This window comes from Triturus cristatus, chromosome 1_2, assembly GCF_964204655.1.
Source record: "Triturus cristatus chromosome 1_2, aTriCri1.1, whole genome shotgun sequence".
Taxonomy (NCBI): domain Eukaryota; kingdom Metazoa; phylum Chordata; class Amphibia; order Caudata; family Salamandridae; genus Triturus; species Triturus cristatus.
Window position 1 is genome coordinate 787,570,056 of NC_140580.1, and position 16,485 is coordinate 787,586,540.

Sequence of the window (16,485 nt, forward strand, 5' to 3'; positions counted from 1 at the left end):
TAGTGACAGTCACAACTAGGTAGTTACAGTTAGGTCTGCTTGTCCATAGAAAGACATTCTTTTTGGTTTGCTAATAACTTTGGCCCTGTTTGACAAATCTTCACAAAACTTTCCGTTAAAAAAATTTGCTCCACCTCAGCTCTTTCCTGGGAAGTTTCTGGGTGATCCATCAAGTGAGGGCCGAGAAAAAAGGGGGGTCCCAAAAAGCAAAATCACCATGCATTTTCTATAGACTTCATTAATATGGCCTACAGAAAAAACCGCTGAACAGAATTACACCAAATTCAGCATGAAGCTAGAGGTCGGTCCACAGATTGCGCTTTTTGTGATCTACTGTAAATCCATTCTGTAGTGTTTGAGAAATTTAGGGTAAAAAATAATTGTATATTTAGGCAGTTGGGTCCGTGAGAGTCTTGAGAGACCAAATAAGAAAAAAAACTGCAAAAAATGCAAAGAGACTTGCAGGGTTTAGAAGAAAAAAATGGCGACCTGGTTGCATTCATAAGGGGGAGTGTCGCTGCTTGGCTGCTATCTCCGAGCCTTCAGAGGGCAACGGGAGCCCACGTCCAGGGCTGAAAACAATGTTTGTGGGGTGGGGGGACGTGGAGTACCCCTCCCAGAGTGAGCAGTGCCCCGGGGGACCCACACCCAGTGCCGAGCATATGATGTATGGGGAGGGGGCCCTGAGGCCCCCCTCCCTGAGCCAATAATGGCCCCGGGGACCCCATTTCATGGGGCCACCTCAGATGCTATGTCCCGAGGAGCCCACCCCGGGACATAGCGGTTTTCCTGCCATCAGCGGCGCAGGCAGGGAAACCTGTGTTTGCCCTCGCCTCACTGGATCAGTTTCAAAACTCCAGCAAACACCAAATCTGCTCCCGTGGATGGGAGCTTAAAAAATGCTCCTGCCTGCAGGGAGCGGACATTTGATCTGTTTCACTGCCCGCAGTGATGCGGGTAGGGAAATAGATCAAAATATTGCTCCCGCCCTCAGGGAGAAGCATTAGTAGCTGCTCAATGTGGGTGGGAGCAATGTCGGCTACCACTGTATGCGGGGAGAAGGCTGGGTCCGTAAGGGCCTTGGGGCTCCTGCACGGAGAGTATGATGGGTGCTGTGGTTTGGCACCAGGACCCCCAACTTGTTTTGTGCAGGGATGGGGTCCCCAGGGCTAAACTTGGTCAGGGGAGGGATTGCGTGCCCCCTCCCCATAAAATGATGTCAGGCCTTTGTAGATGGGGTCCCCGGCAATACAATCGGTCTGGCGAGGGAGGCCGTGTGCACCCTGCTTCCTCCTAAAAGAAAGTGATGCGGTCCCTAGGTCCATAAATGGCTTGGGGAGGGGGCCGCATGCCCCTCCCCCCCTGATAATGCCAGGCCCCGAAGGATGGGGTCTCCAGGGCCTAAATCACATTGGGTCAGTCTGGGGAAGAGGGCTGTGTACCCCCCCCCCCCCCCCAATGAAAATTGCACTGGGGCTCGAAGGATGAGGTCCCTTGGGCCGAAATCTGCGGGGCTGTGCGCCCCCTCCCACTAAATATGATGTTGGGCCCCAGGGAATGAGGTCCCTGGGGCCCAAATCTGCCCAGGGAGGGGGGCCGCATGCGCCCACCCCTCCATCCCCCCAAAAATGATGCCGTGCTCTGGGGGATGAGGTCCCCGGGTGCCAAAATTGGCCCGGGAGGGAGTCTGTGTGCCTCACTCCCCTGATAATAATGCGAGGCACTGGAGGATGGGGTCCTCGGGCCAAAAGCGGTCCGGGGAGGGGGGCCGTGTGACCCTTCCCAATGTTAATCACATCTGTCCCGGAAGGGGTGGGGGTTGAATTTGAGGAGGGTGGCCGTGTACCACTCTTCCCATAAAAATTGCACGTGGGTTTGTGGAATGGGATCCCCTGGGTCGAAATCGGACCGGGGAGGGGGGCTGCATGCTCCCTCCCCCTTAAAAATGATGTTGGGCCCTGGGGAATGGGGTCCTCTGGACCAAAATCGGCTGGGTAGAGGGGCCCCGTTGAAGTTGCAGGCATCTTGCAGGGGCTACCTGGAGTCAGTCTTACAAAGAAGCCGCCACTTTAATGACTGTTCTCTGAAGACAGCTCAGAATAAGCAGGTGTGAAAGGAATGAGTAGGTGATCACCAAGCAGCGGATGTGACCTCTTTCCTCTCCAGGAATTCAGCCCCAAGGTCAAGTTGAGGCCTGCTGCATGGCACCGCCTGAGCCACTCTGCGCCAAGTGTTAAGCCTTCGGATGCAGAGCAGGGACTTCACCAATGGCTGTTTACACAGGAACATTCTTCAGCACAATAGTAATGTCGAAAATAGGCATTGACTTTGAGTGGCAAAACCGTGACGCTTTCATGGCAAGCTCCATTCATGGCTTAAAACTGAGCAGTTCAGGAGACGGATAGTGTGGGAGATGTGCTTGATTCTAGGCGGGTCGTTTTTGTGATGTACAAACTGACCTTTCCATGCCCTTGCATCTGAGACAGTGCTTAGTATGTGCTAGAGGTTGTAGATAGTGGGAATCTGCACTTATTTTTTAGCACGGGGACTTTTTTCATCATCAGACTTAGACCCAGAGCAAGCGGGAGAAAGGCAGAAAGGGGAGAAGGAAGAATGAGAGAAATACAGGAAAACAGTGAAGAGAAGAGAAAGCAGCAGTGAAAAAGAGTCTGCAAGAATGAGATAAAGAGACAAGAGGTGTAACATGGTATAGGAAAGAGGGGTACAGTAGTCCTTAGAAACCTGCACCTATATATTTATAAATAAATTAAACACTGATATGGTAATTCTGGCTTGCGGTTAAGAGCCACTACGCTCAGTGAAAACGCTTAAAATCAGGCACTTTTCTGAGATATAATGTGTTTCACACCAGGGAAGAAGTTGGAAATAATAATGATAGCCAAGCCTTCAAATGAGTAGGTAGAGCCGAGCCACAGCTGTGCTAAGGGTCTGACTTAGCTCTAAGAGTCACTGCATCAGTATCCAAACCCGGACGGTAGGCCATCAAATTGACCCACTCTTTTCCAAACATTTACTTGGGGTGACTACTTTCCTTAGGATTAAACCTCTGGATATTTATGGAGGATATGAGGTTGCAATATTGGCCTAGTCACTCACGAATATAGGTTGGAGTGATCTGAATAAACCTCCAGTATTGGATGGAGGAATGTGAGCCGATATTGTACGCCATTTGATATTTTACATTTATGCGGGGATTTGCTGCATGATTCCACTTTTTGCCGTTATAGAGGTGTTTTATGATCTTGTCTCTATGGGCATAGGACTGTTTTGAGCCCTCGTGAGACTTTTCTGAGCCCTGACGAAATTCCAATGGAACGAAACGCCTTGGCTGTGGTTGAATTTAAAAAATAATTTACATATAGAATAAAGGACATTTTGGATAAACTTAAGGCTTTCCTTTGACTTCGTTTCTGGTGCACCGTCCTCACCTTCACTATCCAACACTTACCCTACTGTTGCACTCACTGGAGTGGGAATAGTAATTTTTACCCCTACACTATCCAACACTTACCCCACTGTCGCAATAAAAGTATTATGCGTTGTAATGGTATGCGTTGTAATGGAATGCGTTGTAAATGTAGTTTCAAAAAATGCGTTGTAATGGCATGCGTTGTAAAATCATGCATTGTAATGGATGTTGCGATGTAAAAAACGTGTTGTAAAGGCATGCATTGTAAATGTTTGCGTTGTAACGTGTCCTATTCATTTCAAGGTGCTTTCAAATATGACAATGAAGGAAAACTATCTGCCTATGATCACTCAATTTGGTCAAGTGTGGAAGCCTGGATTGATCCCAGGTTTCTTGGTCAAGTGGGAAAGCTGGGATTGATCACAGGTTTTTTGGGTACACACTGTGCAGTTTATCCTCTAGCTGGATGTCTCTTCCTATGTAATGTCTTACATTAATGTTAATGCTTTGTGTTTCATTCTTCGAGGAGCTTCGTCAGTACACCATGTTAAATAAAACACATTATTATATGGAAAATCAAGGTAAAACAAAAAGTCTTTCTAGAAAGAAAATACAAAATGATGGGAACGTAAGATATTCTATTTTATTGTTGATATCAACTGCTTACCCTGGCTTAAAAAAGAGACCAATTTCAGAAGAGTTCACAAGAAGCTCAAAACATTCAGTGAAGATAATTGCAAGCAGTAAGAAAACAAGGTCTGCAACAGCCCACGGAGTTCATATGACACAAGTGATTTGCGGAACTCAGACTTTCATACTGAGCCTACACCTGTGTGGGGGCTGTTTACATTTTTCATTAACCACTGGGGGTGAGCGCAGTGGATCACGTGGCCTGATATTGGCAACCATGACCCTGTAGAGTGCTGTGCACGTGGTTGGTGAAGGGCTCAGTGACAGTGACTTTTGAAATCACCCGCTCACACAATCTAAAAAATCATTAGCATACGCTATGGATTGCGCCACTTTTATGAATGAATGAAGAGGCATTTCTAGAGCACATAGCTACCCAGGGGCATCCCAGCGCTAGTAGCGGTGCAACTTCAACCACGGGCAGAGTTAGGGGAACAGGTAAGTTTTTAGCTGCTTTCAAAAGGACAGGTAGTTAGGCTCGAGACGGATACCAAGAGGTAGAAGATTCCATAGATTGGCGGCATTGAGTACATTTTATTTCAGTGTGTGGCCACAAATAGCTTGAATTTTGTCCTTGCAGGTCAGTCTGCACCAGCAAGTCACCTGATCCGTGTGGAGGGAAACAACCTGTCGCAGTATGTGGATGACCCGGTGACTGGCAGGCAGAGTGTCATGGTGCCCTATGAGCCTCCGCAGGTAAAGTCGCCTTTTTGTTATAAATGGACTATGGGGAAAGTAGATGAAATTACCTAATATGTGAAGGGCATTCTGCCTGTGGACATTTTACATGGATTGGCCTCTGACAGTGCTTTTGATGAGCAGATCCTGTCTGTGACTGAGAACCTGCACTTCTTTAATCCGAAAGAGCGAGTGTCAGCACTTCTCATTAGGGGTGCAATACTTCTGAAGGGAGCATAGCTACACCTTTCAGTGGCAAACAGGAAGATGCTTTGCTATGGTGAGTACCTGCATGACTATATTTCCATTTCAAGCACTGCCCTGAGCCGTTCCTTGTGTGGAGATGAGCCAGGCCAAAGTTTCAGAGGAGTGATATTTCCTGATATGCTGCTGCTGCCTCTGACAGGTTGTTAGGCCATATACTGGCTTCCCCAATTCTCTCATAAGCCAGTAGCACATTAGGCAGGCCTTTTGGACAGCCAGAAAACGACCCTCATTTTCTTTTATATATCTTTATTGAGTTGCAGGTTTTACAATTGGATGTTCTGCAATTAAAACATACTGCTACAACACGTAGCAACAGTCTTTGTTTCTATTTTGTCGTTTCTTACATATATGTTGTACCACACATATGTTACCATGGTGGATAGGATGACGTGTCAGTTCGTACATGTCCCAGTTGTCTGGCAACATCACATATATCATCTTACAAGATTCACTGTACATATGTGTTACATAGGGAGCATTAAGTCAATTCCTGCTTAGCTTAGGTACATCTGACATTTTGTACATTCAATAAAGGAAGGGCTGTAATAACACATGGGGAAGCGGGTTACAGAACTTGGAGAAAGAGCTGGAGTAGCGTCCTGCAATTGCCCATGTCTGTGCGTGTGCATGTCATTTATTGTGCCCCCATTTATTGCCGTAGTGGTTGGTGACCGGAGCGTGTGCGCCCGGGGCGGCCAGTCACAGTAGGAAGTCAACGAGTCTAATGTCTATGATTGGTTGTGAGGGTGTTGGACGTGTGTGCGGAGTTACTCCACCAGGGCGGGACTATGCATGGTCTGGTCTGGCGGATCCGTTTCTTGTTGCAGTGCCACCAGAATCGCTTCCCAACTGGTGGGGATAGGTATTTTCCTGAGGCCCATGATTTCCTCACGCCGAATCGCTATACCTTCAGCCCTAGCCCATGCAAGAATGGAGCGCCTCCATGCCTGTGTGTGCGGGGGGTCAGGTGCTTTACAACGTTTGGTGATTAATCTCTTCGCCGTTAGCATGCCCAGGTCCAGGAATCTGGAAATCTGGAGGTGACTTTGGTGCTGCGCCTTCTACTGAATTTATGTAGTAAATAGGTTGGCCAGTTGAAAGGTATTTCTCTTTTGGTACAGGCACGTAGCGTACTCGCCACCCCCTTCCAGGTACGCCAACAGTCTGGTGCAGCCCCAGAGCATGTGTATCCACAGTAGCGCATCTGGGGCAGGCTGAGTTGGTGCTGCAAAAGTATCTGTTGATGTTGGCTGGTGTAAGATACGCTCTTTGCATAATATAATATTGGATTTGTCTAAATCTGACATTTCTAGGGATTTGTACTGGGCTAGCCAGCGCCCACTCCCAGTCTTTATCTGTGAGTTGTCGACTCAGGTCGTGCTCCCATTTGTGACGGAGAGGGGCTAGATTTACCACTGCATGCTGCCGCAACGAGGCCGCGAACTACCGCGTCAGGTGTTGACCCCGTCCCTTGATGTGCAAATATTGCACCATGAGATGTGATTGTGGTTCTACTGCAAGGCCTCCCCATTTCATTGAGAGTGTAGTTATCAATGACCGGTGAAGGAGGAATTGCCCTGACGGGAGCCCCTCGTCAGACATTAATGTGGTGTAGGGAATAAGTGAGCCTTCTCGATAGAGATCCCCTAACATTTGTACACCTGTGTCGTGCCAGTGATGCAGAGTAGCAGTCGTAAGTGTCATTCGGCCTACAGGGGCACCCTCCAGAGGAAGCGCAGGAGCATCAGGCGTTGTACCATGGGTTAAGTAGATGCTTCTGCGGTAACATCTGTACGCTACTTTCAGAAAATAGGGTTCAGTGGGCCGCACCCACGTGCTGGGGTGAAATAGCGCAAGAAGCTGAGAGAACGTGTACGATGGGCGTGTGGTCGCTGTGTCGTCACGCTGACGGTCTGCCATCCATCTGGCGATCCATTGAAGTTGAGCTGCCAGATAGTAGTGCTCAAAGCAGGGCGCTTCCAGGCCCACCAGGAAATGACCCTCACACTTAACATGGTCGTGCTACATCCTCTGATGCCAAGTTTTTTAAATCTCAATTGAAAACCTTAGGGGGCTGGGGCAAGGGCAAAGAAAAAAGGTACTTTATTAGTCATGCCTTCAAGTGTTTAAATATTTCAAACACACACGTGCTGCCTCACCACCTTGTCAACAAAAGCAGAGGACTCCCCTCAGCTCACGGTAAACTGTGTAGGACATATTGTAGTTGGCAGCTGATACGATGTAACAGTCATAACAGTGTGCAATGGGAATAGCCTTAACAATAACAACGAATTTGCCCACCATGCGGTAAGGATCAGGAGAGGACCGCTCTTGAGCATCCCTCAGTCTTCTGCACTGCATCCCTTACTTCATCTTGTCCCTTTTCAAGGGCATATTATCTTCCCCTGACATTCTTCTTTTTTCTCCTTTTTGCACTCTTCCCCAAACCAACATCCAGACTCAATTCCAGGCTCTATGATTACTACTCACCTGACATTCCTTCACAAACTCCTCTGGACTCCTGATATCCTGCCACTACCCCTCTTACCCCCAGGACGAAACACCGCCACAGCTCTGACTTACATCTGACCTTATGCTAGCTCATGGCACTCTGCAGCAAGGAGATGAAAAACACTACGCCTGCTCTATGAACGTGACAGCTTGTCTTCTCTTAAATTGTCTAGGACTGTGCCCGGGGCCACTGGAATTATGCGGCTGGAGAGGGTCAAATTATGCCGCTGGGTTGAATAAATTATGCAGCAAGAAAAGCCAGATTATGCAGCATAATGCAGAACATTTTGTAATTGTATTTATTCGTTATTATGTCATTTTTAAACTTGGTAACACTGTATGGACATTGGATGCACCTCATTAGTACCAGGTTAGCACCCAAATATAGCAATAAGTAACAGAAAAGTGATCAGTCCAGCTTTGCAAAGGGCCTTCCACTGAGCTGCAACCTGTCACTGCATTTTTAGTAACTTTTGATCTGTTTGGGGTAGAAATAAAATATGTTTTCTAAGAACCTGCAGATTATGCAGCAGATGATGGATAATGTGGCAAATTTGGTAACTCTATAATATGTGAAAATCGCATCAGCTGCACAATCACATAAGTCCAGTGGCCCAAACTAAGCCTTATGACAGGCGAAATTTATTTTAAAAAAATGCAAGTTGCTACCGGCAAGTTGTACTCCAAACAATTCTTAACCATTTCCATTCATGTTTCTGTGCAATGAAACATTTTTTAATTGAGGAAGAGCCCTTATGGCTCGAAATGCATTGGCTTTTACTGTAAGTGCTTGTTAGAGTACCTAAAAGACTTTGTGGAACAAATTAATTACATATTTGCATAAAGAGCAATAAAATGAGAATCAAAATTACAGTATGAAAACAATTTAGAGAGTAAATCGATAAAGAAAAGAAAATATTTTTAACCACAGATATATGGGAATGGGAATTTTTTAAGGAGTGCCCTTTAAGAAGACTTGCAGTTAGATTTACAATGAGAGGGGCAACACGGGAGGCATTCAACAAGCTATTTGCAACACACATAAAAGTAAAACTCAAAGGAAACTCACACAACTCTATATTTTTTCCTCGCTATTTCGGCTATGATATTAAAGTATAATTACATTTCTTACTTGATATTCAGGACCAACACCTTCCAATACCAAATCTGTTCTAGACACCACCCAAACACAACACGGTGTGTGCGTGGCACAATGCTGCCAAAAGTACTCCAGTTCAGAGTGAGACAGACACATCGCAATATCTAAGTTAATATGGCGATGTTCTGCTCTCCCTTTGATGCATCACAGCACAGCAACTTTGGGCCAGATTTATCATAGAATTACATTGTCATGCAAGGTGACGCAAGGGCAACGCAGTCCTTAAATCAGATTTACCAAGCTACGCAATTCCACTTTGCTTGGCACTGCGTGTCTTAGTAAATCCAGAGTAAGGGAAGGCAGCGCAAGTCGCTGCCTTGTGTTACACTGCACCGGGAAGACTTTACATGGGTGAAGCGTGGGTGTTCCCATGTCTTTTGGCGCATTCCCAGGTTTACCAGTATTGGCAAATCTGGTAAACCTGGGAATGCCTAAAATTGAACGCCTTCCTGATAGATTCTGCAGCACACTTCTAAAGAAGAAAATGCCTGCAAGAATTGTTTTTGTGCAGGAAGGTGTTGCATTGGCGCTAGGCAGTACTCAGTGCACCATCGCAGTGAGAGAGCAGGAATGCCCCATATCCTGATAGATATGATACATGCCTGCCATCTCCATTTTTTGCGACACAGTGCAGAGCAACAAGTTGTCTTGCTGCGTTGCAGTGCTTCAAATGATGAATAATCTTCCTCTTTATTTGCTATACTGCGTCAAATGTAATTTCATTGTAATTGCTGCAATACACATCATTGGCCTCTAAGGGGAGGCAAATATCAATAAATATTAGATAGGATATAGTCTTTCAAGTGCGTCATTCACCTTTGGAAGGAACAGGTACAATGAAGTCTTTATTTGTGCTGCCTCAAACAACTGATGAAATTCCAAATTTAAGTGTGCCCCTGACTTGCAGGTCTTTAAGCGGCACCCCATACAACTGATACAGGCTAGGTCAATGCACATTTTTCATTACGCTAGCGTCATATGATTAATTCACACAATTTTGCATCACACAAATTTAGCAAAATCAAGAAAATTATGCAAAGCGTGTAATTTCTTACTACTTTTTTTGCTCTAGAGAAACGTTAAAGCAGAAAATGCAATGTAAAAGACTGGTTTGCACAGAAAATGTGTTGAGAGAGATATGTTTTCCTCTAACCAGACATCTTTCCCTTATCACGAGTGACTTTTGAAAGAAAGGTCTACCCTCGCAGTTAATTTTCAGTCGAGATGCTCTAAAATATTTAAAAGTAATTTGTGTAATTTTCCCAGATTTAAAAAAAAAAAAAACGTGATCTCTTACACTATGAAATTACAGCATGCCACACATTACAGTCCTTTCAAAGGTAATTCAACTCAGAATAAGCGTCCAGGTAAAAAGTTTACACATTTTCAAATGAACAACCAGTTTTTAGTTTCAAGTGATCAAAACAAAAGTTCAGGATGATTTCATAAAATAAGAACACCTCCACTTTCACCATGACATTGTGACGCAGACACTCGAAATTTTGATGCATTTTATTGAACTAGCTGAATGTACAAGGCAGAGGCAGTGCATTGCATCAGATTTCAAAGACATACGGACCTCTTCATGTGCACTTACTCAGGGTTTATCGCTTCTTTGCTCTTTTCTTTGCAGGCATCTTCAAGACATACAGGGCCTCATTATGATGACACTGTTGCGGTTTAGGAACCGACTGACCTCAGGTTGGTAGTTCCGACTGCCCCATTTGGAAGCAACCGCACATGGTGCAGTCACAAACTTCCATTTTTCAATGGGCGTTTGTGTGGTGGGCGGAAACCGCCCGCAGTACAAGCTTCCATTGAAAAATAGACTTTTGTAAACATCACTGCACCGTGTGGCAGGCACCTCACGTTGCCTGCCACACGGTGCAGGGATATTGAAGGGGGCCCCATTGGTGCCCTCCCCCAAATGCAAAGGCCGCGGAGGGATGGGGGCCCTGCTAGGGGCCCCCAATGTCGCTTTCCGATAGCCTTTTCGAATGGCTGTCGGAAACTGACATCATAATCCCGATGGCTGAATCATAATGAGGCCCAAAATATATTATTTGGGGGATTGTCAGTGTGGTGCAGCTGAAGGGCTTTGAAACTAGTGAACTTCAAAAGGTGGCTTATATTAAACAACCTCAATATTATGGTGTGCACAAAAATTGAAACACTTTCACTGCAGTGTGCAGCAGTGCCGGCATTGGCCATGCGTGAGCTGGGCCAATTATTCTAAGAGGCGCGGCAGAGAACTGCCTGACTTAATGTTATGCACACAGCAGCTCATCCATTCCACTTGGTCTCAATCGGGTCCCGTTAAGGACTTTGTAATCAGCCCTTAATGTACCTCAGCAAAATTGTTAGCACCCCATCAATCCCCTGCTCTCCTCCCTTCTTCCTCACACCTCCTGTTGGCACACCGCAAGGACCCACCGCCCCCACAACAAACACCAAATTTGCTTTCCGCCCAGGGTGCTGTCCTGGTCTTTCCGATTTAGGGCTGGCCTTGGTCTGCAGAAACGAAGATGAATCCCCTAATGGCAACGACACAATGTGCATTACGCGCACCCCCTCTCCCCTGGCCTTCTGGTGCTTGGCTATGCCGGTGCTGCTCAGTGTCACAGATATTTAGTACATATCAGCACTGCTCTGTGTGCCAGGGGTGATGGGGGTCAAGCATGGCTGCTGAGTGCACATGTTATGGTGGTGCACAAATATGTTAGACCTGTTCAGCGGCTAAGACTGCTCCTGCACACTTCCGCTGCTCAGTGGGCCGAGAGGGAAGGTAAGCCAAATAACTCGAACTGCTCTGTGCCAGGGCAGCTGCTACAATATGCCATTGCTAGATGGTGGGGCACAACATTGCAGGGTTATTTTTGAGTACTACAGTTGATGTCAGCTGCTGCTAAGTACCACAGATTGTGTTGCTGAAGTCTGCAAAGCTGCTCTTAAGTGACATGGATGGCAGATCTTCTCAAGTATGCAGGGCTGTTGTTCTGTGCCAGCAATAGCAGTGCATAAGCATTCCAAGGCTACTTTTATGGGCCACTACCAATGATGCTCAGCCAGGCCAGACCTGCAATGGGACAGAAGTGGCGATGTCCAAGTAATCAATGCTGCACTTGTGTACCATGTTGTACTATTAAAGGTTGCCATAGCCGACCTTATGTGACAGCGGCATGTTGCTCAAATAATCTCACCTAGCCTTTAATATATGTGAGTGTTGGCTCAGTCATAGTGCTCATGCGTGGCAGAGCCAAACTCATGTGCTGGGGTGTGGGGTGGGAGGGTTTTGGGGTGCTTGTATATGTAATGGCATTCTTTATGTACGATTGATGATTTTCAGATATGCCAGGGCTGCTCTTATATGCCATGGGTGGTTCCTATTATATATCATGCCTGCTTTGGTGCACCATGGATAATGTGTGAATGTACAAAGCAGGTTGGGTACTTCAAAATCTTGACCTGGTGGATTCCATCCGTGGGGACAGTAATAAAGTTACCAGTGTGCGGAGTGGCGCTCCGGATCTACTCTGAATGATGTAATAAAAGGCTATCATGTTCTTCGTTCCCAACTTGATTGGACCTGCTTGGAATCACACCTGTGACAGCACAAATAAGCATAAGTCTCAGAAGTGAATACATCAGTCCTCTCAGCCACAAGAGTGACATGCAGAGCCTGTGCCACGGGAAGGCAGTTTCTTAAAGAGCCTGTTCTATATCTCAATCACCTTAATCACCCAATGAGTGTATGTTTATTCATGATGGGTGATTCCGGCCTGTGGGCACTGCAAAGTTTATAGAATGGGGCTCCTGTAGCAGCGCATCTGCAGCACTTGAAGGCAGCTTCATTCACCTGCGCTGCTGTCGGGTCAGAGTTACTTGCCCTACTTATATTTCAAATAATGGCATGTTGGCTTCAATTTAAATACAATTAAGTGAGGTGTGGCTGCACTGTCCCACAGGGTCATCTGCAGGGTATTGTGGCAGTCTAGGGAAGGTAAATTTCTGAGCCCACCTCCCCATTTTTTTGGACGAGGTTCTCAAGACTGCCTCCCAGGCCAATGTATATAATTTCTTTGGTTCGACAGCTCCCTAAAATGGTGTACTTTGGTTCGACAGCTCCCTAAAATGGTGTACTCACCTAGAAGCCCAAAAAACAAAAGCTTTTTCATCCATCTGCGGGCTGAAAAAATGTAATAAGGACTATGGGGATATGTCACACAAACAAACCTATGTTAAAAGCTTATGAAGGTATGATCTCACCCCAAATTCTGTATGGGGCAGAAGTCCTCCTTCTAAGTGGTAAAGGAGGGTGGGATCGGGAGGAGGGTAAGGCCCTAAAAATGCTATTGTTCCTACCAAGCTCTGCATTGATCCAGGCAATTAGGATGGAGTTAGGAACAATAGCATGGAACAGCCAGGTCCAAATGTCTTTGGTAAGATTCTGGAAATTCTAGAACCCAGGGGGAGTGCAGAAAATCTCACACTGGTGTAGCGAGGAGATCCGGCACAGTAGCTTAAAATGGGCAAAGGAAGCGAGAAGGAAAATCCAGGTAATAACAGGGAGTTTAAATGTGAGCTCAATACAGCAACCCCTGGATGTAGAGTTTACAAAGACGTCTCTCAGGTTCCAAGGCATGGAGCAGTCAAGGAATAATGACTTAGAGACTTGAGGAAGAAAAAATCGGTCCAATGTACAATAAACTCCTGGGTAAATGCTGCATGGTATCCATACCTAGAAACTCTGCCAAACTATGGGCTTAGGTGCGAAATCCTAAGGATATGAATTGGCATTAACCCATGGTTAATGGAGGGAAAAATAAAGTCAGAAATGTTACACCCAGATGGAACATGCAAATGTGGCCTTGGGACCAAATCTGAAATCCAGCATATATTGCTAGATTGCCTTGCAGTTTTAGAATTGAGAAAATTGTTTTTACGCCCATTAATTTTAAAATATGGAATAAGGTCACGAGCCCGAGCCATTGTGTTACTGACAGAAATGATAAGTCTTGACATTGCTATTGCACTAGGAAGCTACATGAAAGGCATACATCGTTTTGTATGGGAAAAACTTAAGCAAGGGTAGAAATTTTATCTATTCTTAATATCCCTTATTTTGAGTAAATAAGCAACAAAGCTTAAAGAACAGTTATAGATCCAACGGTTTTAATCAACTGCTGCTAATGAGGAAGGATGGGGATAATGAATCCCCTTTTAATGAGAGTATCAACGACACCGCCGACTAATAATTTTTAATGCTATTTTAATTATTTAACTGTGTATTTAATATTGAAAATGTTGATGCTACCAGGGAAGAAGGTGGTTACCGATCCCCTTTTAACAAAGTATTAAGCTAAATTAGTTGTAAGGAATCAGATGGTTTTATCTGTTCATGTGATCTTTTTGTGTATGGTTTTATTGTTTATGAGATCTTCTTTGTGTTTAAAGACTATGGTCTAAATAAACAGAGTTCTCTCTCTCTAAAAGAAGAAAAAAATCATTTCTCCTGTATCTAGAAGTCAAAGCATGTTTAGTTTTTTTGACAAAAGAAACAGAGATGGCTGAATACACCCTTATGACTTGGATCCAGTTGACCATGGAATATGTCCATTTTACATCCGCTTTTGAACTTGTAACATCGTCTCCTTTTGACTGCACCCAGGTCGGAACCGAGTTTACCACCATCCTCTACAACTTTATGTGCAACAGCAGCTGCGTTGGAGGGATGAATAGACGGCCCATCCTCATCATCATCACGCTGGAGACGCGAGAGTGAGTGCTGTCTTGGAACCGACTCATATCCAGTGGGGGAAGAAGGGTGCGACTTGTAAAGGTTTAGCACAACAATCCATGTCTTTGAAAAACATTTCTACAGAATCAGGATTTTCTTTGATGGACCATTAGACATTGATATTTTATTGTAATTGTTTCAATTAAAGTGAAGAAAAATAACAACTCACAGAATCCTTTAGGTTGTAAAATAAATGGTGTCCTGGATGAAAAGGAGTGATCTCGTAAACCTCAGGCTTCTGAGCCTGGCAGCAGAGCTGTGCATTATCAACAGGTCCTCATTGGGGGCCAGATGAATCTTTATACTGGTCGCAATATGGGACCAGAATGTCTTCAACAGCATGGAATTATGCAAACCCTCTTCGGCACTATTAGATTAGTTTGCAAAATTATGAATCGGAGTGGAACGCATTCTTACCTAGTTAGTTAATTAATTTTTCATAAGGTAGGTCGCAAATTGTGGCTCACTTCACTTGCATACAATCACAGCGATGGTGATCTGCAAGGGACAGTAGACCATCATGACTGTGATTGAATTTAAATAAAATAGTTTTATGGAAGCAGCTTGATTTCCTTAAAGGAAACAGGGCTTCTTTAAAAAGAGTTTTCATTTTTTTAAAGTTTCTAGATTTGGCAATGGTCTCCACGACCCCTGTCTACTTTCCAAGAAAAGCTTTCCACAATTTACAGAGGGGAAGGGGTCGAAAGGGGACCCTTTTGCGAATGAGTTGTCACCCATTAGGGTCAGTAACTTTTCAATTATTTGCAACCAGAAATTATGGGTGCAAAGCATTGATACATCATTGTGCAAGGGTGCCTGTGTTGTATGCAGGATTATTTTTGGGCAGGAAGGGGTACCTTCCTGCCCAACAACAATCCTGAGAGGCATATTCCTCTTTCTAGGTGTACTGCAGGGCAGAGTAATGCAACGCAGCGATTTGACTGTATTGCATTACTTCAGATTCATGAAGACACTTAGGGCCATGCAAGGTGGCCTTGCGTGGCTTCATAAGTTGCATTTTAGGTTTGCGTCGTGCTTGCACCACGTTGCATAGTGCAAGCGCAACGCAAACCCCTTACTACGTAAATATTCAAATGCGACCAGTGACTGCTCCCGCTTGCACAATATCTGGTTGAATAATGTTTGCACATTGAGTTTCGTGCATAACTTTATGCTGACTCTCGCTCACCACACTCGCCTAAAAAACACATGTTGCTTTTCTTTTGTTTACCTTTCAGTGGCCAAGTCCTGGGTCGGAGGTCGTTTGAAGGGAGGATATGCGCATGCCCTGGCAGAGACAGGAAGGCAGATGAGGACCACTTCCGGGAGCAGCAGGCCTTAAACGAGAGCGCAGCAAAGAACGGAAATGCCAACAAGCGCAGTAAGTGACAGTTCTCAGCTTCACATGCACAGAGGCTGCAGGAAGCTGTCCACAGGGTGCTTATATGGAGCGGGCTCGTCATTTCAACAGCAGATCTCTATCTGGGCATATGTGTTTGTTCCACACAGAGTTAGTGAAGCAAGATTAGCATGGTTGCTCTGCTATAGACATTGTGTGGTTTGTCCTATCTGCCCAGGTTGTCACGAGAAACAGATTCAAGGCCTTGCTGTGGTGTCTGGAAATGACACTGTGTACTCAGGCACCGTTGTGTATGGATCAGACTTAATTCTTGATTTTACTTGTAAGCACAGCAAAGCATACCTGCTAACTCACACGGTGCCACTGTGTGACACACGATTTCAGCTCTCATCACACGGTATCCTGGTGGGGAGCCGATATCACACAGTGGCAGTGAAAACAAACTGAAAAGAAACCACTGTAAATAGTGGTTTTCCAGCTTGATTTCCGAGGCTTTGAACTGCGGACGTCCATTAAAGGGTGTGAAAACACCCCAGGACATCGACATCAGCCTCAATGAGCTTTGTTTTTTGGGCGAAGGGGACTTGGGGGTG

The 16,485-nt window shown here is 45.4% G+C and overlaps 1 protein-coding gene across 2 annotated transcripts in view; it reads left to right on the forward strand.

Moving 5' to 3' along the window:
• The window catches only part of TP73 (tumor protein p73), a 527,553-nt gene that overhangs the window by 490,377 nt on the left and 20,691 nt on the right, over nt 1–16,485 (forward strand). For both annotated transcript variants that reach the window (XM_085608849.1, XM_085608848.1), the window contains 3 exons: nt 4,701–4,816; nt 14,404–14,513; nt 15,771–15,913. In XM_085608849.1, the coding sequence (XP_085464975.1) occupies nt 4,701–4,816; nt 14,404–14,513; nt 15,771–15,913 (369 nt within the window). The remainder of the gene's footprint in view (nt 1–4,700; nt 4,817–14,403; nt 14,514–15,770; nt 15,914–16,485) is intronic.